Genomic DNA, 25,912 nt, shown 5'->3' with positions numbered 1-25,912 from the left:
TGTCTATGTTGTATATAGTATCAGAGCATGGATCTGTACACCGCCACACATGGCCCATACAGTGGCCTACATCTGTAGTTGTGTTTACGGTTTCAGTGCCCATCCTTTCAGCCGCGTGCTTTTGGAGGACTTGCGACGTCACTGGGCCACGGGCACGTTGGGTGGTGCATGTAAGCTGTTCAGTGCACCCGTAAATGCAGTATCAGAGAAACTCTGCAAAACATAAACGATGCGCATGTTGATGGATTTTGAGTTTTATATTATGTGTTTCAAAACAAGCCCCTCACGCTACCAAATGGATATTAGCATGAACTATGATATGCGTAAATATAACATGTTCACACTTTTACTATCACTGCTGTTGTTACAATTATTCTTGAAGTATGATAAATATAGTATTGTATTCTTTCGTTGTGTGGCGGCGTTAATGCAGTCTCTGTGTTAACAAGTCATGTCATGATGTTAGATATGTTATTCTGCAATTTCATCGAAACAACTTCCTGCGCCTCCACTGACAACATTACGGTCGGTCAGTGAGAGCAGCTCGGTGCGGGCAGGGCTCCACCCTCTTATGTTCCAGTCTGTTTAGAAGCGGACTAGCTCCAGACTCTCTGCAACGTGACTATCGAGCCCCGTGCAGCTTTACACGACCAATCAGTAGGCGCTGGGGCGGGACAGGGCGCGGTCTATGACTCACACTGACCAATCAGAGCGGCTTATTTCTTAGTACTCTCCAGCCCATGCACATGCACGTGTGTCCCTGCGTGTAAACTAGTACAGGGGGAAGAACACGAATGTGTTGGGAACATTCATCGGGAACAAACGATGACCGCTACGCAGAGTCAGTGGATGTCTACGGATTTTATGCTGCGTACTGTGTTTTGCGTGCTCTTCCTTTCTTATAATATCAAAACTAATATTGCCGTCGTGAAGGATTGTAAGGTAAGCCATAGTTTTATGGTATGTTTTTGTTCCTAAATCTAAATAGCTAGCATGTTAGCTGAGACTTTGCTAGGAGCGCTACCATGCACAAATGTGTTATTGTTAACATTGTTGTGGTTAATGTCAGTGTAATACACAGTTCAATGCTTTTCATAAATTGATGATCTGGTAACTGCGCCTTTTTAACCCTTTGTTCTGTCCTCCTTGATTTTTATAGATTTGCATAGTGTTTGTTTGCTTACTAGTTTAGCTTTAACGTATAGTATAAATCACGTATAGATTGGTTCTTTTCTACAGTAGTGCTGACACGTGTCTTATGGCAAATATTAAATAGGCCTATCATCATTAAGTTGACAATTGGAGTGGAAAAAGTGGAAATGCATGTGGACGTTGCACAATGTAATAACTGGGCTACAAAATGCCCCTCTCTGATAGGTTCATACATCCAGACCACCCATTCAGTTAGTTTAAGCAATAACCCGTTTGCTAACACTATTACAGTATATGCCAAAGCTAGAAAAGTCCATCACCAGCTCACATGTTGGACACAGTGTTGGACATATGGAAGACTTGTCAACATGTTTTTTGCAAGATATTGCAAAAGTGACAACCAACAAAACAACCGAGTACATTAAATACAGTGTTGATCACATCATGTCATTGATATGTATTTAAGATGAGAACAGATCACTTTCTGAGTGAATAACACCTATACTATTAGTTCTTTGACTTTAACACAAAATTATAAGTTGACAAGCCCATTGGATCAAATTATGGCCCTGGCACAATGACTGGTTCTTCATACAGCATTTTAATCCTCAGCCTTCTTTTGTGTTATAGGTTAAAATGGTTAAAATAAAGAGGGAGAGAGGTGTGATGTGATAAGTCTAGTGCTGATTGCTGATGAGGCTACTACTGTCTTACACTGCAATGTATCAAGTGATTCTCCTGATGCTATTTTTGTTGGTTTGTTGTTTTTTGTTTTTTTTTGTCAGATGTGCTGGTCAGACTAGTCTCATTATGTTTCTACTTCTGATGCCTATAACGATGATCTAATATCCACTTAATCCTTCAAGTTCATGAACACAAAAATGAGAGGACAATGATAAGGCAGTCAAAAAGGAATAGAGGAACATAATATATATATATATATATATATATATATATATATATATATATATATATATATATATATATATATATATATATATATATATATATATATATATATATAGGGATTTAGGACCTCTCATTAGGTCTAAATTAGCTATGCTGTGTGATATTAGTCCTTTGTATTTCTGCTTATTGGGCTATCGGCTTCTGAATGGGCTAAGCCAAGACACATTAAGTCATTTAAGGTTATCCAGGCTAGTTACCTCTGGGAACACCAAAAACCTGGTCTGGACCACTACTATAGATGCATTTACATGGTCAATGAGATCACTTGTTGAGTATGGTATAATAATCTTGGTCAATGTTGTTTGAGTAGAACCTCATACAATCACACACAATAAAACTAACAAGATAAAACATCAGTTTAAAACCACAAGATGTCTTCAAACTAATGAACCATTTTAACAATTGTGTAAAACAGAGTAAATACACTACAGTTTGGATGTGTGCTTCACCAATGGCTCCTCTTTATGCCTACTTCAAGTGTTTGAGGTGTGTAACATCATGGTGCTCTTCAATAGGGCTGCCATAGAGTCCATTCTCCATCATGGCATTACTGTTGGTTTAGGAATTTGAGGGTGAAATCTAGATGGTTTAATACTGTGCTTGTATGTGATAATTAAGAATGAGCATTGTGCCACAAGCTCCCCCTTGTCCAAAAAAAAAAAAAAAAATCTCCAACAAGAGCCCGATACAATGAACGAACTAACAACACTTGGACTGCACAGATTGGGCTTGTAGCAAATTGACTATGTGCTGCCAATCTAAACCATAAAGATCATCAGGACTATATAACATTCACTTACATATTTCCAAGAGCTGTACATTCTATCTAGTGTCAGTTGTTTTATGTAGCCTTCAGGTTCATGCAGTAGGCTGTATGATAACAGAAAAGTAGAAGGCAATGGCTATATATAAGAAACTATACACTTACTAACATACACGTTTCATATAGGAGCTCCTGTTGGCGTCATTGTGAGGAGGCTATGCAATGGTGGAGCAGTTTTGTTCGGAAAAAGCGCGTCTCTCTCACTTGTCTAGTAGTAGTAGTACATGATGTACAACACAGTGCCGCTGGTCTGGGACCAGCTGCTCCTCTGCCTTTACAGAGAGCAGATAAAGCACAATCTGAGCTAGGAACAGCGTCTGGCGCAGCGTTTGCATACGCACTGTGCGTCTGTGCTCACAGTGCAGACCCCAGCCTCAGCCATCCAGCCTCCGCTTTATTATTGGTGCAGCGCGCCGACCAATGAACGATCAGCGCCGCTCGCGGAAAACACTGCCGTGTACACGTGCCGTATGTACACAGCAGCAGCGCGGTGAGAAGCGTACTTGCGCTAAGCACTATGGACGACCAGTCACACTACACTACCGGTGAGAACTACTTTTATGCATATCAACGTTGTTACTGTCTGCCTTTCAGCTTAAGAACGTGACTGTGCTGGCTATTCAATAAAGCAAGAGTGAAGTTTCACGTGTTATGGTCATGGTATGAGCGCTACACCATCTTTCGTTGTTGTAATTGTATGCAGTAAAACATCGAGTGTTTTGAGCCTTTGTTTATAATAATGTCTGATGTTGTGTTAATTAGCCTAAGTGTTAGTTTAATTGCAATTGTCAATACAAACTGTACATTATCTAGTATTCACACATGAATGGAAACGTGGTTCTTAAATTTACACTCCATATGAAATATGCGGTCTATGTGATGCAGTATTGTTGCATATGTAAGGTTATAGCCCTAGCACATGAACATTTTTGTTTCATTTAAATTTAGGATTAGATTCTTTTTATTAGGTTTTGTTTATGACTGAACATACTGCTGTGTGTAAAAGTGGCTTTTATAGATTTCTTTGTCATTGCATTACATTTGTGGTGTGCTGAATTAACCTCTAAACTGCACTGACAGTGCATGCATGGCATGTTTTGTTTTAGTTTAAGCAGATATTACTGCATTTCTATCAAATTGCGAAGTTTTGGATTTGCTGCTATAGCTCATGTCATTTCTGTCATCTGTAACATGTCATCTGTTGACAGCAGATGATTCTTTTCACGTCGTCCCAGGGTGCCTCTGCCTCCTACTGAGCATCTCAAAGACAACCACATGCCTTTTCTATTTCTCAGAGTCAGACTAAAGGCAGCAAAAATTATCCAGGTTACAGTGACCTGGCATTCAGTAATTTTCTTGTTATTCACCTCATCTTTCAGCTCATTCTATTGAGTATCTCCCATTAAGATTCATATTATATAAAGTAGTTGCAACAGTATTGGGAGGACTAATGCTAAAGTGTCCTATAGAAATGACGCAGAATACTTTGAGTTTGGTTGTGTTTGGTTCTGTGTATACAAGAAGGGGTTTCCTACACCATCAATCATTGTAAACAAAGTTATACTTTATTAGATGCTGTGCAACGTTTTGGCCCTCAGGCCACCTTGGGGTCATTTACCAGAGGGCTGAAACTCTGTTAATCTGAAACTTCACCAGTAATTATATATTTTTTAATTTCAATTTGATCCTGCCTGTCAGGGCCCAAATGGTCTTACTGAGTGCATTTCATGCGTCATTTGTACAAGTGGGTGGCAGGAGGCTGAGGGGTGAGTTTAGTCCACAGTGGTGTCTACAGTCGGCCGGGTAGCCCAGGACTTTGTTGTGGCATTGGCTTGTCACTCCTGTATCTGTGCTTTGTGATCCACATGTGCCTGTAGCCCACACAGACACAGAGGAGATGGTCACCAGGCGTTGGATACTCAGTCATTTTTTCTAATGACAGCAGTATGGAAACCATTACCCTTTGTTCCACCTTTATACATTAAGTTATTAATAAGATCTTAAAGATTATAGAAATGTATACTATAACAATATTGTTAACTGCACATTTTAGCTTTTTACTAATGGGGCCATATTCAGTGTTTAAAGCAAGCGCATATTGTTATGTCAGCGTGTCACTTGACTCATTTACTCCAGTCATAGCATGAAGACCAATGGCCTCAACATGGTTGTGATTTTAAAAAAAAAGAACACTGCTGGAAAATCCAGGTTTCCTCATTTGTAATGCCAATTATTATTTAGCCATCCATTGCTAAAGTGGAACCAAATGTAACTGTGCCTTGGTATTGTAGTCATCAGTTGCAAGCTTAGATCAGATAGGCCTATTCCTTCACATCCTGGGTTTGGGAGGGTAGGCTGCAACAGCACATCCAGGTATTACAAGCCAGAGTAGCGTTTAGTGGCAGCAGCACCTCCGCCCACCGCCGTGTGTCTCTATGGAAGTGTGCATGGATGCCAGCCTTTCTCACCCCCACTCGCCAAGGCCCCTCATACATTCCCAGATCATGACTGCTCCTTCCCCCGCCCCGATCAAACCCATAGCACACATTTGTGCCATGTGCCAGTGTGCACCATCCATCTGGCCAAAAAGTCTTATTAGCATTCAGAAAAACATGAATCTGATTATGTTTTGTAGCTCCATCCCTTCTGATATTTGCACCTGTTGACCCCCTGAACCTGTCCACTCAGCTTTTGCATCATGACTGTAGTATATTTGTCCAGGTATAGATCTATCTGCTTTAGAGCTTCACAGGTAAAGAGGGCTGTAGGACAGATTTGTGCATTAAACTATATAAAACTATAGCTGTGACGACAAAGAGATGTCCTCTCTATCTTCTCTTTGCTCTCTCAGGGCTTAAGGGATTATGGGGTGTCTTCCTTCTTGAAATAAGTAGCACTAGATTCCAACTTGCGTAGGTGGTGGCTATGTATAAACTTCCATACGACACTCCAGCCACATGCAATGGAGTTCTGGTTTTTCTGTGCTCCAGGTGAAAGGGGACTAAGCCATGAAGACTGACAAATGTGCTTTTGTACTTCAGCATCAGCCTACCTTGTCTATAATCAGGGACCACATATGCATTGTTTACACACCGGCCTAAAATAGGGATAGGGATAGATAGATAGATAATCTAAGGCTAAGAGATGGCACTGGATTCTAGTTTGCTACATTTAAAGCATTTCATGGCCAGTCTGAAAGGCTGTGAAGGCTAACACGATAAGTGATAAGACTTGATTTGTTTTTGTGAGCTGCAGCCTTGAGAGATACAAGTCCATCTCTGACCCTGTTTCTCTCTGGTTGCAGGTTTAACAGTGGAGGACGGTCCTGAAGAGGCGACAAGTTCACACCCAGAGTGAAGCCTCCTGTTGGTCTCAGCCCATCTGCTGGAGCTCTCACACCAAGGCTGCTTCAGAGGCCAGACCATATTTGTTCTGCAGGACGCTGACTGACACTTTTTCAAGACACACTTGTTGATTTTTGTTTATTGACAAGAATCTGTCCTTGATGACAGCATTTGCACCTATCTCTTCTCTTCACTATTTTAGCCATACAAATGGATTTCTCTCCTTAGTTACTTAACCACACAACCAGCCACTATGATTCACCCAAGTATATGTAGTAGTCCTACTTAAGTGTAGTTCGTTTGCGTTGGCTGATACATAAACACTCCTGCTTTATCACACACTAGTATGAGTTATGACAACTCTAAAACAGGGGCCAGCAGAAGCACTCGGAGCAGAGTGGCAAGGGCCGAGGAGAAGGACTCTGAGCAGGAAGTTCGTCCTGACAGGTTAGATGTCTCCAAAAACAGTCAGTCTGGTACTAGCAGCACACAGCAGCAGAGGAATGGCTCTGAGGGCTGCTCCTCTTCTCCCAGTGGAGCCTCTGGTTCTGGGGGCTCGTCCAGAGACCAGAGGGGTCCCAACTCTGATGACATGGACGGACTGTCCAGCGGGAATGATTCTGGGGAGAGGGAGAGTGACTCTCGAGGGCGCCAGTCCACTCGCAGCTCACACAGCTCCAATGGGAAAGACTCCGGTATGATGCTGGAGACCACAGAGAGCCACAAGAGGTAAAGGGCCACTCTTACTAACATGGAACTACTCTAGGCCTATCTGCACTGTATAACATAGACAGTTGATTAAACTTTGTTTGGTCCGTCAGTAAATTCAGTTAACCTAATTACCATAGTTAGGAAATTTGTTACATAATCCCTGTATTAATAACTCTGGATACTTGAAACCTTGTCTAGTATATGCCAGCTGCTATATTTATGACCCTATGATGGGGGTCAGTTGAATTGAGGACAATTGAGGACAGAGGCAATTATCAAAGAATAGGTTTTATTTCTGAAATCTATTTTACATCTACTTGTATTGGTTTGTCTGTTTGTTGACAATAATATGAGTTCCACATGATTTTGGTGCTGCACATGCTCATACACATGCTTTACATGAGTCAGCGCAGCGCGGACCACAGCCGTGTGGGCGACACTGTTTGTCTCTAATCTTAAACCTTCTCTGCAGCTCCAACTCACAGAGCCTGTCCCCTCCCAGTGGCTCCCTGGCCTACAGCATGTTGTCCAACAGCTCGGAGCACGATCCACCATCCACCTCTGGCTGCAGCAGTGACCAGTCAGCCCGTCTGCAGACTCAGAAGGAGCTCATGAAGGCCATCAAGGAGCTCAAGCTCCGCCTCCCAGCAGAACGTAAGGCCAAGGGCCACTCCAGCACTCTCAATGCTCTGAAGTATGCACTTCAGTGTGTCAGACAAGTGCGAGGTAAGACATAACACAAAGACCTGTTTACACTGGATATTATTTTAAAATAATGTAATTACATACTTTCTGTTACAGCTAACAAAGAGTATTACCACCAGTGGAGTGTCGAGGAGTGCCAGGGCTGCAGTCTGGACCTGTCAACTTTCACCATCGAGGAGCTGGACAACATCACCTCAGAGTACACCCTCAAAAACACTGTAAGTCTGACAACCTTTTAATAGCTCATCTTTGTATGAACTATTTATGGGTTTTTATCCATCTAATTGCTAATGTTGTACAACCAGCATTGTGCTGGACAAGACTGTTGCCCATGTTTCACATGGACGGACTTTTATGTAACCGACCGACACAGAGGATATGAGTGATTCTTGTTACTAAGTAACACTGGGTACCATGGAGATTTCATACTGCTTGCAAAGGTGATGAATAATGGCTGTGCTTGTTGCGTTGTCAGGACACCTTCTCCATGGCAGTATCGTTCTTGTCGGGGAAGGTGGTGTACGTGTCCCCTCAGGGCTCATCACTGCTTCGCTGTAAACCAGAGTGTCTCCAGGGGACAGTTTTCTCTGAGCTATTGGCACCACAGGACATCAGTACTTTCTACAGCAGCACAGCCCCCTGCCGCCTGCCTACTTGGGCTTCATGCATTGGTTCTGGTGAGGCTTTAATGCAATTTTTTTGCTCATTTCTAATCAATAACAAACATTCTTATGTCATGTACTGAGCTTGTTGGGCTATGATTCCAGCATCTCCACCTGTTGACTGCACACAAGAGAAATCTATGTTCTGTCGCATCAACGCAAATCGAACACAAGGGGGCGAGATGCGCTATTACCCCTTCCGCCTCACGCCGTACCAGCTCACCCTGAGGGACTCGGATGCGGCAGAGCCACAGCCCTGCTGCTTGCTCATCGCAGAAAGGGTCCACTCTGGATACGAAGGTAATTGTTTAGATGTCACGCCTCACTGGGCCTCGTTACAAACCTTTTGTGAGGTCAGATAAAGGTGTATATGTGAAAATGGCAGAGACCGATAAACCTACTCTACCTAAGACCCTTCAGTGGTTATTCACTACACTACAAGTAAGATGAAAATGTGTTGTCTCCAGTATCAAAGAGAAAATACAAAAGGATTTTTACTTGATACATTTTATTTAGCAGCTTCACAATATGTTCACCGTTGGGCTCAGCGCACATGTTTGTTATCCACGCAAGTCGCAGCTAAAGTGACTTAGAGTCACACTTATTCTAATGACACTCAATTGTGTTATTTACAGATAATGTAACAGTAAGCAGCAAGCAGCTTGCTGCTATTTCCACTGTTGTCAAGCATCCCAGAGCTTATATAATCAGTCCTGATTTATCAGTAGTACTGTATTTTCATAATTACATAATATTCATATATATTTTACATTACAATTTTAAAAGTGTGGGTCACTGGCATGCTGTATAGTTGTATATTGGGTATGAAATGTTCTTTTTTGTAACGAAAAGTATCTTTCATGGATGACTTTTTCATGTTGTTGAACTGCACATAATAATCATTGACACAGTGGAAGTCTGGTTTTCATCTGTTTTGTGATCTTTCTGAAGCACCCCGGATCCCTCCAGACAAGAGGATCTTCACCACCAGCCACACTCCCAGCTGCCTCTTTCAGGAAGTCGATGAGAGGTCAGTTACTGGCATTACCCATCATTCTTTGAAGTGGTCCCTGCAGTGCCTCAGTCAGCCTACAACAATACCATAACAAAACAATTAAAATAAGACTCATGGTAGCAACACATGTGTTCCTTTGAACTTACGTGTTGTATTTTTTTACAGAGCTGTACCACTGCTTGGACACCTGCCTCAGGACTTGGTGGGGACTCCCATTCTCCTTTCTATTCATCCTGAGGACCGGCCCATGATGGTGGCTATACATGAGAAAAGTGAGTTTTTCTCTACATCTGTCAGTCACTGTTGAGATTTGACTATTTTGGAGGTCAACTAATTAATTGATTCTTGTATGATTCTCTTCACACTTTTCTTTTGTTGTCCTCTTCAGTCTTTCAGTTTGCAGGGCAGCCAGTTGACTATTCTCCTCTGAGGATGTGTGCCCGTAGTGGGGAGTACCTAACCCTGGATACCAGCTGGTCTTCCTTCGTCAACCCCTGGAGTCGGAAAGTGGCCTTCATCGTTGGCCGCCATAAAGTCAGAACGTAGGTCCAAGCACAATGCTCACAACACATTTACATACAAACATTAATCATTGAATCATTCTTGATTTACCGACTACATCGAAACCATAGTGAATAGAAAATGTGTATAGGATAAGGTAAGGATAAAAAGACAAGTGGTATCATTAATTACAGTCTCTTCATCCTGCGTTTCCTCTTAGCAAAGCTGTACCTACAATTACTCCACTCAAATCAATAGTTTACTGTAAAATATCACCATATAAAAAAGCTGAAGACCATTTTACATTTACACATCCTTCTTTTTACATTTTTGTCATTGTAGTTAATGTAGTTATATTAAGTTTATTATTGAGTGGAGTAATTCTCTTTTTTTAAACAAATCTTAATAAGCAATAAACGTGAAGAAGGGCAGTGTATACAACAAGAGTTATAAATGTATATACAGCTTCATGAATCCCGGGTTCAGTAGTGCCTTTTGACAGTCGAGATGAAATAGAACTAAAAAAAAAAGTGTTGTACCCGTAGGAGCCCCCTGAATGAGGACGTATTCACCATGCCCCCGGGTGGAGAGACTCGCGTCACCCCAGACATGGTGCAGCTGAGTGAGCAGATCCACAGACTCTTGGTGCAGCCTGTCCACAGCGGCAGCTCACAGGGCTACAGCTCCCTGGGCTCCAGTGGCTCCCGGGGGTCTCACCGTTCCCACCAGCAGCATCTCAGCGCCTCCGCCACTTCATCCAGTGACAGTAATGGACCCGCCCTGGACGAGGCCAGGGCTGTAGCACTGCACAAACCAGTGAGTCCATCTACTGTCATGATTGAGCTGCTTTATTTTACTGCATTAAAAATACCAATGGCACTGTGGGAAAATACTAAACCATAACTGTCATTATTTCAGATGACTTTCCAGCAGATCTGCAAAGATGTTCATACAGTCAAAACCAATGGACAACAAGTTTTTATTGAGTCACGCAACAGGCCGCCACCAAGAAAAAACACCAGCATAGGTAAAGACGTCAAAACTTTGGATTTCTATTTAAAAGATAACTCAAATTCTCATGGGATTGTTCTTTGTGTAGGAGTGGCTAGTAACCTCCGAGCGATCAGCAGTGACCCGGTAAGAGGACTGATCACCGACATGGCCAAACCTCCCAAAGCCCTGGCTCCTGCTCCTCTGGTGCAGAAAGAAGCCACCACAGGCTACTCGTATCAGCAGATCAACTGTTTGGACAGCATCATCAGGTGTGGACACGCCTCACGTGAACTTTTAGAAGATGGAAAGGTATTATTTAAGCTAATGTTTTTTGTCTAATGCAGGTACTTGGAGAGCTGTAACATTCCCAACACAGTAAAAAGAAAGTGTGGTTCTTCCTCTTGCACGGCATCCTCAACTTCTGATGACGACAAACAGCAAGAAGCCAGTGGCACCAATAAAGGTAAAGTGCTCATTTCACTGAATGACTTGTCATTGATTCATTTTCATATGACTGAATTGAGTTCCATTCTCATCCAGTCATATGCATCTGCAGGCGCATATTAATAAATCACAATATTGCAGCTTTTCAATTCAAAGTATGTTTCAAAAATGATAGATTCTGTATTGCATGGAAAATTCTTAAAATTTACATGCAGTAAATTTACATTCAATACTTTGATAAAACCATACACCACTTTGACATGATTAAATTTTATCATAATAATATAAATTTTCTATGATTATGAAATATCATAATTTTCCTTCTGTTAATGACATTTTGATACTCTAAATCATCCTTTTGAAATAAATCACCAAATTCAATTTTATTGATGTGCGCCTGTAGTCAAGCTTTAATTTTAATTTTGTTGCCATTTTTTGTAGGTGGTTCGGTCAGCCTTGTAGGGGAGCCCTCCTCACTTCCGCCGCTGACCTTAGCCACAAAAGCAGAGAGTGTAGCGTCAGTCACATCGCAGTGTAGCTTCAGCAGCACCATCGTCCATGTGGGAGACAAAAAGCCTCCTGAATCTGGTGGGCCTCACTCACTTATGGTTACTTCTTATCATGATTCACAGTTAGCAACTGAAATAAACGACCCAAGTTTTGTTATTTTATCCATTTATAGCCACATTCATTCAGGCTACAATACTTGCACATAAAAAGTATGGACTTTAAGTGAGGAGTTAAACCTCCTTATTCCAGAGCCACTACTTTTTACGGTTCACTGCCATTGGACAAAGACTGAAAAATAAGGAGAAATATGCTGAGAGCTGTACTTAAGGCCTGAACAGCATGAGGAAATCCCGGTACTTCCACATCTGAGACAGATATTGTCTGCATAATTTTCTTTTTTTTAAATGAAGTTTAAAATTATTTTGTAAAGGGGTAAAATGATAAAACTTGGGTCTATGTTTATATATTTCTGGAGCTATCTGTAAATTCTTATCCATAAACTGCGCCAAAAGCCCAACAAAAATAATACATGTTAAAACAAAATGTGACTCATTTTACAAACCCGGCCTGGTGGTTAAGATGCTTCATAGAAATCCTGGATACTTCTCAGTACCACCCCAGAAACCATTGTAACAAAAGGAATTATCTCTGGAAGAAAAGTTTGCACAAGGTGTTTATCTGTTCGATGGACAGAGTAAGACCCTCTGCAGACGACCCTGGGTGAAATAGTACAGGAATAAGATGAAAGATTGATATATGTTTTCCAAAACAGTCCAAGTCAAATCAACGGACATAAAAACATACATGTCAAAAAGTTAATTACTAAGCTTCAATGTCTGAATAAAACAAATATGAGACATCTAATTTAGGCATGTAGGGTTTAGACCTGCATGTAAAGATCATAAAATTTCTAATGAAGCACTTCCGTTTACAGATATCGTCATGGAGGAGGCTCCGACCACTCCCACTCTGGCTGTTCCTAGTACTGTCCCTACTCCTCCTCCTGCTACTGTCTCTACTCCTCCTAGCAGCAGCATCATTGCTCCCCCATCTCTGCCTCCCCCTCCCCCGCCACCCCTCCCTCAGGCCACGCAGTCAGAGCGGGACACCCGGAGGAGTGGCAGCGGGGGCCGCCTGGGGCTCACTAAGGAGGTGCTGTCTGCACACACCCAGCAGGAGGAGCAGGCCTTTCTGGATCGCTTTAAGGACCTCAGCAAACTTCGAGTGTTCGACCAGACCACCTCTTCCACTGTGCACTGTCCCACCCCTGCAATTAACCCCTTGTCCAGAGGTACCAAAGCATACTGAACCAATCTGCGTTTAACTAATGAAGCATAAACGCAGGTCACTCAAATGTTGTTCTGTTTTTAATCAATAGGTGTGCGCTGTTCCCGTGACTACCCAGCTGCAGGAAACAGCACAGGTCGTCGGGGTCGTGGGGGCAAGAGGCTGAAACATCAGGAGTCATCAGAGCAGCACAGCTCTATGTGCAGCCGCAGAGACCCCCGGGCCACCACCATGCCAATGCCTCTGCCCATGAACATGCCCCTTGGCCCCCCCACCACGTCCTCCTCCTGGCCTTCTGTGGGCTCACAGGCCAGCATCCCCTCTGCCCCTTTCCCCCCTGGGATGCTTCCAGTCTACCCTCTGTATCCGCCACTCACGCAGCCGCTATCTGTCCCAGATCCAACTAGATTCCCCCCGGCTCAGATGGTTCCACCCATGATGGCCCTGGTTCTGCCAAACTACATGTTCCCTCAGATGGGAGCCCCCATGTCCCAGCCAGGGGCCACAGGACACTTTTTTAATCCCAACTTTGCGTATCCAGGCACCGCTCCAGTTACTGGACCAAGTGTTGTGTCTAACCCTGTTCCAATTTCTAACCCTGTTCCTATTCCGGGCACTGGTGCCCCGTCTCGTAGCAGTACCCCCCAGTCCTACAGCCACACCCCTGCTGACCGCGAGGGGGCCGAGTCCCCTCTCTTCCAGTCTCGCTGTTCATCCCCCCTCAACCTATTGCAGCTAGAAGAATCCCCCAGTAACAGGCTGGAGGTGGCCACCGCTCTTGGAGCGTCACAGCAAACCACACCCTCTGCACAAGGCGGGACACCTGGAGCACAGAGCGTATCCAATCAAAGGGGTGCTGATGACACCTCTAAAGAAAATGAAAACGTAAGCTTTGACTCAAGCACATTGTTGCCTTGGTATATATATGTATAAGCTCCAAAACTCTACCTTCCTCTCTCAGGGTGAGGCCAACGAGTCAAACCATGATGCCGATGCCATGTCAACCTCCAGTGACCTTCTGGACCTGCTGCTGCAGGAGGACTCTCGCTCAGGGACGGGCTCAGCCGCCTCAGGCTCTGGCTCCTCAGGCTCAGGCTCTGGCTCTAATGGCTGCAGCTCGTCTGGCACTGGCTGCACCAGTGAGTAACCATGCACACCATGCAAACCACAAATGTAATCAAACACAACAAACATTACCTAACTTGTCTCTCTTTAATCTGTCTGTAGGCAGCAGCCAGGGCAGCCACACCAGCAAATATTTTGGGAGCATTGACTCCTCTGAGAATGATCACTCTCGCAAACAGCCAGCAGGGGGCAGCAGTAGTGCAGGGGGAGATGGTGGAGAAGAGCAGTTCATTAAGTGTGTCCTGCAAGACCCAATCTGGCTGCTCATGGCCAACACAGATGACAAGGTCATGATGACGTACCAGCTGCCTATCAGGTAAGACCTGTCCCCAGAGAGTACAGGCCTTCATTTAATTTAAGATGGGCTTCTAGTAAACATATAGTAGTATTTAAATATGCTGAGATGACAGTGTCATTGACAGTTACTGAATGGTCTGTGTTCATGTCTTTCAGAGACAGGGAGAGTGTGCTGCGTGAAGACCGCGAGGCTCTCAGAAACATGCAGAAACAGCAGCCTCGTTTCACCGAAGAGCAGAAGAGAGAGCTGAGCCAAGTGCACCCCTGGATCCGCACAGGACGCCTGCCGCGCGCCATCAACATCCCAGTAAGGATAACACACCACTGTCTGCGCCACGTGTCTTATTCAAATGTCACTCATTGGTTTGTGTGTTCACAGGCCTGCACCGGCTGTAAGTCTCCCCCCTGTGTGCTCCCCACTCAGCCTTATGATGTGGAGATCCATGAGATGGAGCTGTGCAGCGTGCTCAAGTCTGAGGAGTGTGATCCTGGAAAAGACAAGGAAAATATAGAGACAATCATGGACGAGCCTCACCCAGAAGAAGATGAGGATGAAGAGGAGAAAGCTGACAAATCACCAGCAGAAACGGCAAAGCAGCACAGGACTAACTCCCACAGCAGTGAGGAGAACAGTGCTCCTGCTGAGTCTCACATGGCCCTATAGGAGAATACTATCTACACCTGTCTGTCGTTATGACGATGTGCCAGAACAGGCTGCACTCACTTTCAGGCCGAGGACTGTTCAGAGCGGCTGGGTTCAAAGACAAGAAATGCCTTGGAAACCACAAGACGGCACACTCTCAGTTTTGGAGAGTGAAATAGTACTTTTCTTAATTTGTTCCTGCAGACATAACATATTTATTTAAACTGTAAAAAAGAGGGGATTAAAGGGGAATGTGTTACTAAAGGCACCGTTTACATAAATGTTTATTCCAGTGTCCCCAGCTTCTTCAGACTTTCTGCTGTTGTAGAATGTTGCTCCTGCTGACTGGGTCTTTTCCCAACTTTTTCCTAACTTGACAGTTTTAATATGTGACACTTAAATGCTAAATCACGTTAGAAATCACCAGAAAAAGACAAACAAAAATGTGTACAGTGAATCATGTTGACTTTATTTTATTAAAGTTTGCATCTATTTTTATACTTTGAGGCAGAAATGCCATTGAGTGGTGTTTTATAATTTGCTGTAGCTGAACCATTAACACCAGTAAGAGCCATTTTCTTGTTGCAATGAGCGATGTACAGTTGTAAAGATGAGCAAATGCATATGAAATGCTCTCTCTTGTCACCAACATTATTTTAAAGTGGCCATACATTAGAGGCTATGCATGGGGCCTTTGTTGCCTCTGTCTGATCATAATGAATGTTTAAAAGGGTGAGCAAGTGAAATCTTCCCTCCGTCTACGTCTCCTCTCTTCCTGGCACTGTTTTGGTCATTTCTCCTTTGCTTTATGGTGTCAGTGATGTCTGCTCCAGTTTCTTAATATTTTGTGAAATTGTTTGTACAAAAAAAGACAATAAAATGGCCAAAAGACCTTTCTATGACCTCTCTAATGTCTTTCTATGTGCTGGTAGGTTCATGATTACACCTCCTACGGTTTATTTTTGTCGGTGTTTTGCAACAGTCGGCGTGGAGACCCAGAGTGAGCGAACCGCAGGCTGCTTCTGTTGAACTGTGGCTGGAGCCGGAGTGGTCACCGCAGCCCAAAAAAGACAAAGGCAGGACTCCTCTACACAAAGATGCTAAATGACTTTGCTTTCATTGATGATTGCAAACATTACAATGGCTTTTTGCCTTTTTGGCTTTTCAAAAATTCTAAATAGATTCAAATCAAGTACACCCTTAATGTACCACACAAAACTAGAAAAATGCCATGTAAACTTTCTACAACAAATACTGCTACTGCTATCACAACTGTTACTACAAGAATAACCACCAGAGGTGGGTAGTACTTTGTTACATATACTGGTACTTGAGTAACATTTTTATGAAAATTTACTTTTCAGAGAAATTTTCTAGCCACTGGGTACTTTTACTCCAACTAGGCTTGGCTTCACACTTTGCCAGGACTTGATCTTGTTAAAATATTTGTAAAATCTAAAAACAACAGACCAAATTTAAAAGTGCTTTGCTTGTATTGCTACAATTATTACAGTATCAAGTGCTTCTTTCATTTCTTTTACTCATCATAACCACAGTAGCAATTATCCATTTGTACATACAGTATATATGGTTAGAATGAGGATTTCAGTAAAAATTAGTGACTGGCCCCTCATACTGTATATTGGCTTGTACACATTGGTTCTGGCATCTAGTTTATGCAGTAATTAACACACCCCTCAGTCCCGCAGTACTTCCACCTCCTTCGTGATTCCGCCCCTTTTCAGACCCTTTCCACGCCTCTCCTCCTTCCTTCTGTCCTTCCTCATCTCCTTCTCTCCTTCCTAGCCTCCGAGGACTTCACCATGGAGTTCAGGGTCTGGGACATCTGCTGGTTTATAATTTTGACCCTAGGATGGACCAAGGCTCAGAGTCAGACCAATGACAGGTATATTTACAGCTTAAACATTTGAATCTTTACTTTTTGCTGGGGTGCACCTTCCCATCCAACTTAATGCACGTGGCAAGTTAAATTTTAAACAAAGATATAACAGGTTTTTTTCTGCGCTGGTTGCAGTCTTGCCACTGAAAGAACACTAGAAATTAAGCGGTTTCTGTGTGTAGAATATGTGGTTAGCATCTCCTAAATAGAAATTTGGCAATGGATCATTTTGAGAGCCATTAGTCACATGATCAGTTATATTCCATGTTCAATAAGGTTCAGTGATGCTCATACAGATATTGTTTACTCACTTGGGGTGCAAATTCATTTGGGACAAACACATGCTTGTGGGTTTTGGCCCAGGCCAAATGTGGTCATAGCATTCCAGCGTAGAAAGCATAAAAATGACAAAAACAGAAGTCACAATCCAGTCTGGCAGTAGAAATGAAGGGACATAAATGTGTTGTTAAATGTCATGTTACAAATGGTGAGCAGCAAAGATGAGGAAAGCTTCAATGAAACATGTGAAGAGGAGGTGGTGCCCAAATGAAGAGTTTGTAGAACTTGATCTGTGTTTATCTGAGTGCGAGTGGGTGTGTGGCACCAGATGCCATGTGTGACCAAAGTTGCAGTGCCACTAAATATTGGACGTTCTTGTGGCTCACTCTATGAAGAAAATCCATAGCATTTTATGTGTGCTGGCAGTTTTTTGGGTTTACTTTGACCAAGTTTTGGAAAACACCATCCAGGAAACTGAAAGCAGAACAGAGGCGGCCTGTGCCGGTGTGGTTAGCAGCGTGTATGTCCCACTGCATGTGTGCACTCATTACAGTGTTACATAAGCAGCATCCGTATTCATGCACTGGACCAGCACATATATACTTCACAACTTCAACTAACTTCAAATCACTTCTGATTTTCTTTAGGCCAGTTTTCAACTGTGGAGGACACTTGGTGACAGACTCAGGTATCGTGGCCAGTGAGGGCTTCCCCAGCCAATATAAACCCAACAGCAAATGCACCTGGTACATCACTGTGAGTAAATTATGAATGATGCATTTAAGAGGCACCAATGTAAAGCACATAGATGGCCTTATGGTATTTATTAATCTAATAAAACAAGTGCTCAAAATTGTAACATCTACAATGAGCTGTCTAGTGATGAGTAATATATTCAAGTTTGTTTGAATGTACCCAAACATTCCTCTCTTCACTCAGCCATAAATCTTCAGCCGACGTGGTGTGTTAATTACTGGGGTGTTTAATTCAACCTCACCCCACAGGCACAAGCTCTGTTTGACGCCCTTCGTTCTCAGTCCGCCAAAGTGGAGTTGGTCTACCTCCTGCAGAATGGTCAGGATGGTCAAGAACATAAACATGTTTTATTTAAATAATATAGGCCCACATTTTACTACCTTTAGCCCATTCACTCAGTTGAGACATGAGATTTTTGCTGCTTAATTAACAACACTCACCTGTGTTCGCCTGAATGTATCAGTGAAGTCAAATAAGATTTATTGTCCAAACTAAAATCTTAATGTGAATATTTACAATGTGGTGGTCACCAGGTGCCGGAGGGTCACGTGGTCATGCTGTCCTTCCGTCTCTTTGACATGGAGGCAGACCCCACCTGTCGCTATGACTACCTGGACGTGTATAATGGCCACTCTCGCCTGGTGCAGAAGCTGGGGCGCTTCTGTGGCACGTTTCGACCTGGAGCTCTGATTTCCACCTCCAACACCATGATGCTGGAGATGGTGTCTGACGATGCCACGTCTGGACGAGGCTTCCTGGCCTTTTTCAGCGCTGGGAAGCCACACGTGGAAGGTACACTTGAGAAAGCAATATTTGTACTATAGGATTTAGATGATTATTTAAATACATACAGTTCATATAAAAGAGTGGCAACATTAAAGGTGAACTATAAAGTTATTTGTTTTATATATTATTTGTTTTATAAGTGCATTGCAGAATAAGAAAGACATTAAAATCACAATACGCACAAATTAAAACACATAAAATCCACATTAAAACAGAAGAGCGCCGAATAAACATGTGCACAGCTAAACAGAACTGTTTTGAACCTGGATCTACACATTGTCAAATTAGAGGTCTGTCTCACATCTTCAGGAAGACTGTTCTAGATTTTAGCTGCATAAAACTGAAATGCTGATTCTCTATCTTTAGTCCTGACTCTGGGCACCAGCAGGAGGCCGGTCCCTGAGGTCCTCAGAGTGTGAGATGGTGCATATGGCACTAACATGTGGGAGATTATGTAACATTTCTGGTGGGGTATCTCTATGCAGATGTCATTTCATGGAATCCTCCACAGTATAGCATTAAACCTATCTATCTGAAATTGATTAAAGGTAAAAAAAAAAAAAAAAGACCTTGGAAAAGCATGCATTCTTAAAGTGAGCAGGGTCCCTCCTCCACAGATCTTGTAACTTGACCTGGTGGCATTACCTTCTTGTCTCCATGGAGATAGATATGTTTAATGCCATACTGTGGAACATTCCAGGCAAAGCAAAAACATCTCTATGAAGAGAAGAAGGTAGCATACCCTCCACCAAGAAAGTTACATAGTGTATCTGTAATAGTGTAAAATGCTGTAACTTGTTGGTCAGTTGTAATTAAATGTTATTTTTCAGTCTGTTGAAATCACTTCACTGGCTTTTCTATTTCTGCTTCTACAAACTGTGAAAGTATCATCTTCTCACAGAGAACCAGTTCTGTGGAGGTCGCCTTACCAAAGCACAAGGCTCGGTGAAGACGCCAAACTGGCCCAACTCAGATTACCCAGCAGGCATCAGCTGCTCCTGGCACATCTCTGTGGAGCCCAGCAATGTCAGTCAATGTCATTATTATATACAAATGATCTATCTATGAGCATCGAAATGCTTTTATTTCCAGACTTTTGTGTAGGTCAGGTGTGTTGACCAAGGTTTTATTTGAAGAAAAGGGCGGTCTGTATGTAGTGGTGAAGGGGCCCATCTCCGGGAAAACTTAACAAATCTGAAATGAAAGCATTCATTGAGAGGCAGAGGTGTGTGCCCACAGCCAAGAGATTTGAACGTAAGGATGTAGGAAAAGAGGCAGGACCAGAGGCAGGACCAGAGACTAAATGCCTCTCTTTATCCAAGAAATCAGCTATTTTCTCTAGTTAAAAATCCAGCTCAGTCTGTGGAGTTTAATTACATAAAACAGCATTTTCAAATCCTTATTCAAAGCCATTATGCTATGTTTAATGTGCCATTGTGTTGTTCTATACAGGTGATTGAGGTAAAGTTTGAGAAGCTGGACTTGGAGCCGGATACATACTGTCGATATGACTATGTGGCCCTGTTCAACGGGGGTGAGACTGATGACTCCAGAAGAATTGGCAAATTTTGTGGAGATACTGTGCCAGGGTGAGAATTCTGTGATATAGACCCCAATGGTGGTACAGATTCCCCCACTGATGGATTTTCGAGAGATTGGTAAAATGTATTGAATATGTTAGTATATATTGTTGACCTTTGTTGGTTATGGAAATACCATGATCAACATTTTTTATTACAGTTGGTCGAAGTGAAAGTGAAAATCCACAAATGTTTGATCTTATTATTTCTGGATTAGTTCCACAAACTTGTCTATTTAATCTTATGACCTAGAGCACTTTCGACTGACAACACGCCTATGTCAATGAAGAATGCCACCACATTTTGAAGATATTGTGACTTAAAAAAACAAACGTGTTTCTGTTTTAGGGTTGTCAAAAGTATCAAAAATCAGATGTTAATCTATACTAAAACTAGTATTAAAACTAGATATTCAATTAAATAGGTATCGATACTAAAAAAAATTAATTCACAGGGCTGAAATTAACCTTTTCTGAACAGCTTTAGAATGATCTCGGCCTGCCCTCCAAACTACGGGCAGTTTAGAATGTTGTGATGTGACGTGAACCCGACCTATGTTCTGATTACTGGCATCTACCATTTGAGATTATGCATTGACATCATTTTGTTGGACAAATGCCCCTCTACATTCTGACTGAGTGGCACTGAGGCAGAATTATGAACAGCTTAACAGAAAAAATATGTGTCTTTGCTTTTTATTGGCTCATTTTTGTCCATGGAGCTGTTGTTTTCTCCCCACAAGAATTATTTCCCCACACACGGACTCAGAAACATCTTATTTACAACGAAAAGTAATGAGTCTAACTGTGTGTGATCCCAGCGACTGTAGCCTGCAAAGTTTAGCTAACTGTTGGTTTTAGACTACTGTTTACTTGATTTTCTTGTTTTAGATGTCAGGTACAAACTAAATATTTTGCAGAGTTGTAGAGTTTTATATTTGTTATTGGACTGTTGCAGCTCTTTCACATTTCAGATGTGTTTTGAGCTTATACAGGAGGAGATTTCATTACTCACCACTGACTTTTCATTTAGTTTTGCCAGTCACTGATAAAGTTCCATGTTGTTGTTCATGTTCCATGTTCATAACCTCCATTGTCATCAACAGGACCATAGTGACCAATGGGAATGAACTCTTGGTGCAGTTTGTGTCTGACCTCAGCGTGACATCAGATGGGTTCATGGCCCATTACAACAGCGTCCCCCGGGGGTCCCGCAGACCCACGGCTGGGGGGGACTTTATCTTTAGCTCTCCCACCAGCTCCGCACCAAAACCCACATCCAAACCCAAGCCCACCAAGCCGCCCAAGCCCACCAAACCTACCAAACCTGTTAAGCCTATTAGACCTACTCCAAAACCAAAAGCAAGCCTTAAACCTACAACTAAACCACTAAAACCAAAAGTGACTTTGCCCATAAAACCACCTTCACGCAAACCTACCCCTAAACCTAGACTGAAACCAAGCGCCAAGCCTAAACCACCCAGACCCACTCCTCCAACGAAGAAGAAGCTCACACCAAAACCTGCTACTAAACCTCCAGTCAAAGTTACTCCAAAACCAAAGATTGTCAAACCAACACCAAAGTCCAAAGTTAAACCAACCAAAAAGCCAACAGCTCCCAAAGTAAAGCCGACATTAAAACCAGCCATTAAACCGGCCAAGCCTACGCCTAAAACAGGTCTGAAACCCACAGCCAAACCAAAGTTTAAGCCCAAAGTCACCCCCAAACCAGGAGTCAGCAAGACCGTGACCAAGAAGCCTTCTGTGACCAAGAAACGTGAGTAACGCTGAAGGAGACATTTGGACCGAAACTTGCTTGTCTCATGGAGATGTTATTGCTTTCCACTGAGTGTTTCACAGTATGGCATTAAACTGACCTATTTTGCTTTCATTCAATTAAAGATGTTTTTACTGCTAAAAATGCTTCAAAAATGCATTCCTACGGCTCTGACCTGTAACTTGGTCTGGTAATGTCATCTGATTATTTCCAAGGAGATAGATTAGTTAAATGGCATTCTAAGCAAAACAATAGCATCCCCATGAAGACAAGTATTTATGAACTAATTCATTTTCACCTTGGTTTGATGGACTTTACAGTTTATGCTTAAAGATTCTGGCGAAATGAAATACCATTTACTGTTGGAATCAGATCGTTGAATATTGCTTATATTGGGACCAGCACACACTAAAAGCTGCTGCCTCTATAATAAATACTGTAGAGCACTGGTATAAGGATACATGCCAAATTTCTTGTTGTTATTTTCTGAACACAAGGGCGACAGTAGGCTGTAATCCACGCCAAAACAAGAGCAAAACAACAGCAGTCTCAACTCAGCAGAGACAAAACAGGCCAGTAACTGGGGAATAGAACCTTCACATCAACTTGTTGGCATTGCAACCAAGTGTCAATTACAAAAGCAGCTATATTAAAAACAACAACACATAAACAGTTACAACAGAGCAGAACAACAAAAGGTGTCTCTGAACTCTGAACTAAATACTTAATATCAGATCATCACAATACTTAAATGGGTGATGTTATGTGTTTGTTTTTTATTTCCCACAGTGTTACCACTGAACCCACTCTGCACACAGAGCTGTAAGAGAACAGGAACTCTGCAGTCCAGTTTCTGCCCTCATGACTTTGGTGAGCGCTAACATTCTTGTAAATTTGAGGTTCTTTGTCCTAATCAACTTTTGTCTGTGTTTAGTGATCACGGGTAAGGTTACATCCATGACTATGGGTCCGCGGGGCTCTGCCACAGTGGAGGTGTCCCTCATAAAGGCCTATAAAACTGGACGGCTGAATATCACTAAGTCTGGCCCCATCATGTCGGTCACTCTACACTCCGCCTGCAAGAGGTGCCCTGGGCTTATCAAAGGTACTGCCAAAGTTGTACTTATTATTCTCTTACTAAACCAAGCTGAGATTAGTGTTGTTGCCACGATACTAAAATTTCAAACTCAGTTTCGGTGCTAAGGAATAGACTTGATACTCAGTATTGTTTTTTTAATAATAATAATAATAATAATAATAATAATAATAAAAGCAATTCTCATTCTGATACTAAATACCGCTTCTGATACCACAATGATTAAAAAAAACACTAGGAAATAGAATGTAATTTTCAACTTTAAATAATAACTTTCTTTTATATGCTCTTTTATACTACTAAGTGTAGGTGCCGTAGTGGGCGTATAGTAGGCTATGTGTTCTTATACTTGATTCTGCTACTACTGATACAGCTGAAGATCATTCTAAAGCTTCAGGAAAGGTTCATTTCTGTCCGGTGAATGTGACTTTTTAATGTTGATACTTTATATGAGTTCAAATGAGTATCAGGTTAGTATCTGATTTTTGGTCATTTTGATAATCTTAGCTGACATTTGATAAGTAGATCAGGTTTGGTGAAAGTATCTGGCAAGTATCCTCATCAGAAACATATCCAGATTAGTGTTTTAATTAATTAATTAATTAATTCTCACATTTATCACACAAATCTGGCATATTTAAGATGAGTTTCTTTTTTGTTCTATCTTGTGATGTCATGTGGCGGTACAGGAAGTGTTTGACTGTGTTTTTAAACTCCATACACCTTCACTAGAATCATTCAGATGATTTCAGCTTTGGAATAGCCAATCTCTACCAAACTAAACATGAAAGATAACTGTTAACTTGAAAACTACCGCTTCATGACATCACAAGGTGAAACAGAGCATGTTGAGCTCTAGAGATCTAGACCGACTAGTAATGCAGGGTTACTAAAATGTGCAAATGAAACAAAACACAACTTGAGGTATGTTTTTTGAGGAGGTAACAACATTATAACATGGCTTATAGCTCACAAGAATCCATTTTGTGTAGGACCTTTAACTTGCATTCATAAAGCTTCAAGACAGAACATCTGTCTCATCTAAATGTGTTGACTTCTGAGGCACATGCATGTTGGATAATGTGTTTTGTTTTTTTCCCGGCAGGGCGTAATTATGTGTTAATGGGAAAAGTTGACCCCCAGGGCAATGGCCAGCTGACTCCATCAAGCTTCACTCTTCTGTATAAGCCCATTCACGCCAAAGCACTGGCCAATCTAGCCCTCAAAAAATGCTGACCAAAACGCCTGACATTTCTTCAGTAAGTAGAATGTAATGAGACCAAAATACATGTATCTGACACATTTTACTGCACATTTTTTATAAACATTTAACTCTAACTTCAGTCATGTTATATTTTGTATGTAAATTATATTAATGTAATTTTTAAGTCAGTAAATAAATGACGTAAAACTGGTAGTAAGTGTATCATTGATTAAACTTTTTATGCACTAATCAAACATCTACTACTGCAAACAGAACACACCCCATTTGCACATCAAAGACCAATTAAGCAGTGGTGGAAAAAGTACTTAATTTAGTTACTTTTTGTACAGATAACGGAGTAAAAAAATACTCACATTAAAGTAAAAGTATCACATGAAACAATCTGTCAGTAAAAGTATTAAGTCTACATAATGAGTAAAAAGTAAAAGCATTTTGCGCAGATTTTAAGGTCTTATAAGGTTTTAAATGTATTGATTTTGATAAAGATTTTTTCTCAAACTACAAACATGTTAAAAAAAAAAACCTCAGCCTTTTCACCAGGTCTCAAATAAAAAAAAAAAAAAAGTTTTCATTCCAGTTAAAAAATGTAGTGGAGCAGAAAGTACAGATACCTGCTCTCAAATGTAATGAGGTATGAGTAAGTTCAAGTGGATACTTTAAGTAAAATACAGATACCTAAAATTTCTACTGAAGTATAATACTTTACTACTTTTACTTTAAGGTCCACCACTGCAATTAAGTATGTGGTGAATATTTTGAATTTGACCCACAATCTTATTAATGTTATTCAACTAATTTGGACTGAAAGATTTGAGAATATTTTATTGTGGTTGGGTTTTTTTGGAAATACATTTCATTTTTCAATAGGTTAACACGGAACGAATGCATATTTAGTTTTCTGCATATAATGACTACAGGCTTTACGCCTCGCATAGGCTCAGGCTCATCCTATTACCATCTGATATTATTGATCGCTCCCTCGAAAAATCCAGGCAGACAGATGCAAGAATTACACTGTACGAACAATGATAAAATGTTAAAGGAACTGCCTCTTCGTACCTCATCCAATTGTATATCTGTAATTGCTGTGGTTATGGTCACTGTTCTTGTGGTAGGACAAGTTTAAGGACAAGTTAAAGCAAAACAAGATTCCTGGTGGCTTGTCTGGTTCAGGGAGATAACTCTGAAACGTTCTTCATGTTTTATGCAAATCTATGTAATGTTCAGGTCAAAGTCAGGTCTGTGGAGAGACGAGCCCCCTCACAGCAAGGGTTCAAGTTTTTCAATGTTTTCGTGCAATAACCGGAGGACCTGTCAGGCAGGGCGTAAAAAG

At 41.8% G+C, this 25,912-nt stretch overlaps 2 protein-coding genes across 3 annotated transcripts; both read left to right on the top strand.

The window, feature by feature from the left end:
• The first annotated feature begins 779 nt into the window (after positions 1–779).
• On the top strand, positions 780–16,083 carry per1b (period circadian clock 1b). Of its 2 annotated transcripts, XM_033983974.2 has the most exons (20): positions 780–942; positions 6,249–7,017; positions 7,472–7,725; positions 7,801–7,922; positions 8,180–8,381; positions 8,472–8,666; positions 9,318–9,396; positions 9,547–9,653; positions 9,770–9,923; positions 10,428–10,698; positions 10,801–10,909; positions 10,982–11,144; positions 11,220–11,338; positions 11,761–11,907; positions 12,764–13,120; positions 13,208–14,001; positions 14,078–14,255; positions 14,344–14,557; positions 14,695–14,845; positions 14,918–16,083. In XM_033983974.2, the coding sequence occupies exons 2-20, from the start codon at positions 6,635–6,637 to the stop codon at positions 15,200–15,202; spliced, it is 4,284 nt and encodes a 1,427-aa protein (XP_033839865.1). In that variant the 5' UTR covers positions 780–942; positions 6,249–6,634; the 3' UTR covers positions 15,203–16,083. The 2 variants fall into 2 exon arrangements, with proteins under 2 accessions (XP_033839865.1, XP_055084986.1); XM_055229011.1 differs by lacking the exon at positions 11,761–11,907 and having other exon boundaries at positions 793–942.
• An 890-nt stretch (positions 16,084–16,973) lies between these two features.
• Positions 16,974–24,733, top strand: pcolceb (procollagen C-endopeptidase enhancer b). The gene is made up of 9 exons (XM_033983614.2): positions 16,974–17,087; positions 18,008–18,116; positions 18,650–18,908; positions 19,804–19,928; positions 20,355–20,491; positions 21,588–22,258; positions 23,048–23,128; positions 23,193–23,363; positions 24,460–24,733. Exons 1-9 carry the CDS (start codon positions 17,005–17,007, stop codon positions 24,588–24,590), a joined length of 1,767 nt encoding a protein of 588 aa, XP_033839505.1. The 5' UTR covers positions 16,974–17,004; the 3' UTR covers positions 24,591–24,733.
• Positions 24,734–25,912: the final 1,179 nt, after the last annotated feature.

This window comes from Periophthalmus magnuspinnatus, chromosome 18, assembly GCF_009829125.3.
Source record: "Periophthalmus magnuspinnatus isolate fPerMag1 chromosome 18, fPerMag1.2.pri, whole genome shotgun sequence".
Lineage (NCBI taxonomy): Eukaryota > Metazoa > Chordata > Actinopteri > Gobiiformes > Gobiidae > Periophthalmus > Periophthalmus magnuspinnatus.
This window is presented reverse-complemented; position numbering and strand designations above follow the sequence as displayed.

Excerpts from the sequence above, each read along its gene's own strand:
- per1b (XM_033983974.2), top strand. The coding sequence starts at position 6,635 with ATGAGTTATGACAACTCTAAAACAGGGGCCAGCAGAAGCACTCGGAGC. Across the intron at positions 10,699-10,800 it reads CTGTAGCACTGCACAAACCA|ATGACTTTCCAGCAGATCTG; the intron begins GTGAGTCCATCT and ends TCATTATTTCAG. Across the intron at positions 14,002-14,077 it reads CCTCTAAAGAAAATGAAAAC|GGTGAGGCCAACGAGTCAAA; the intron begins GTAAGCTTTGAC and ends TTCCTCTCTCAG.
- pcolceb (XM_033983614.2), top strand. The coding sequence starts at position 17,005 with ATGGAGTTCAGGGTCTGGGACATCTGCTGGTTTATAATTTTGACCCTA. Across the intron at positions 18,909-19,803 it reads TGGGAAGCCACACGTGGAAG|AGAACCAGTTCTGTGGAGGT; the intron begins GTACACTTGAGA and ends ATCTTCTCACAG. Across the intron at positions 23,129-23,192 it reads TTTCTGCCCTCATGACTTTG|TGATCACGGGTAAGGTTACA; the intron begins GTGAGCGCTAAC and ends GTCTGTGTTTAG.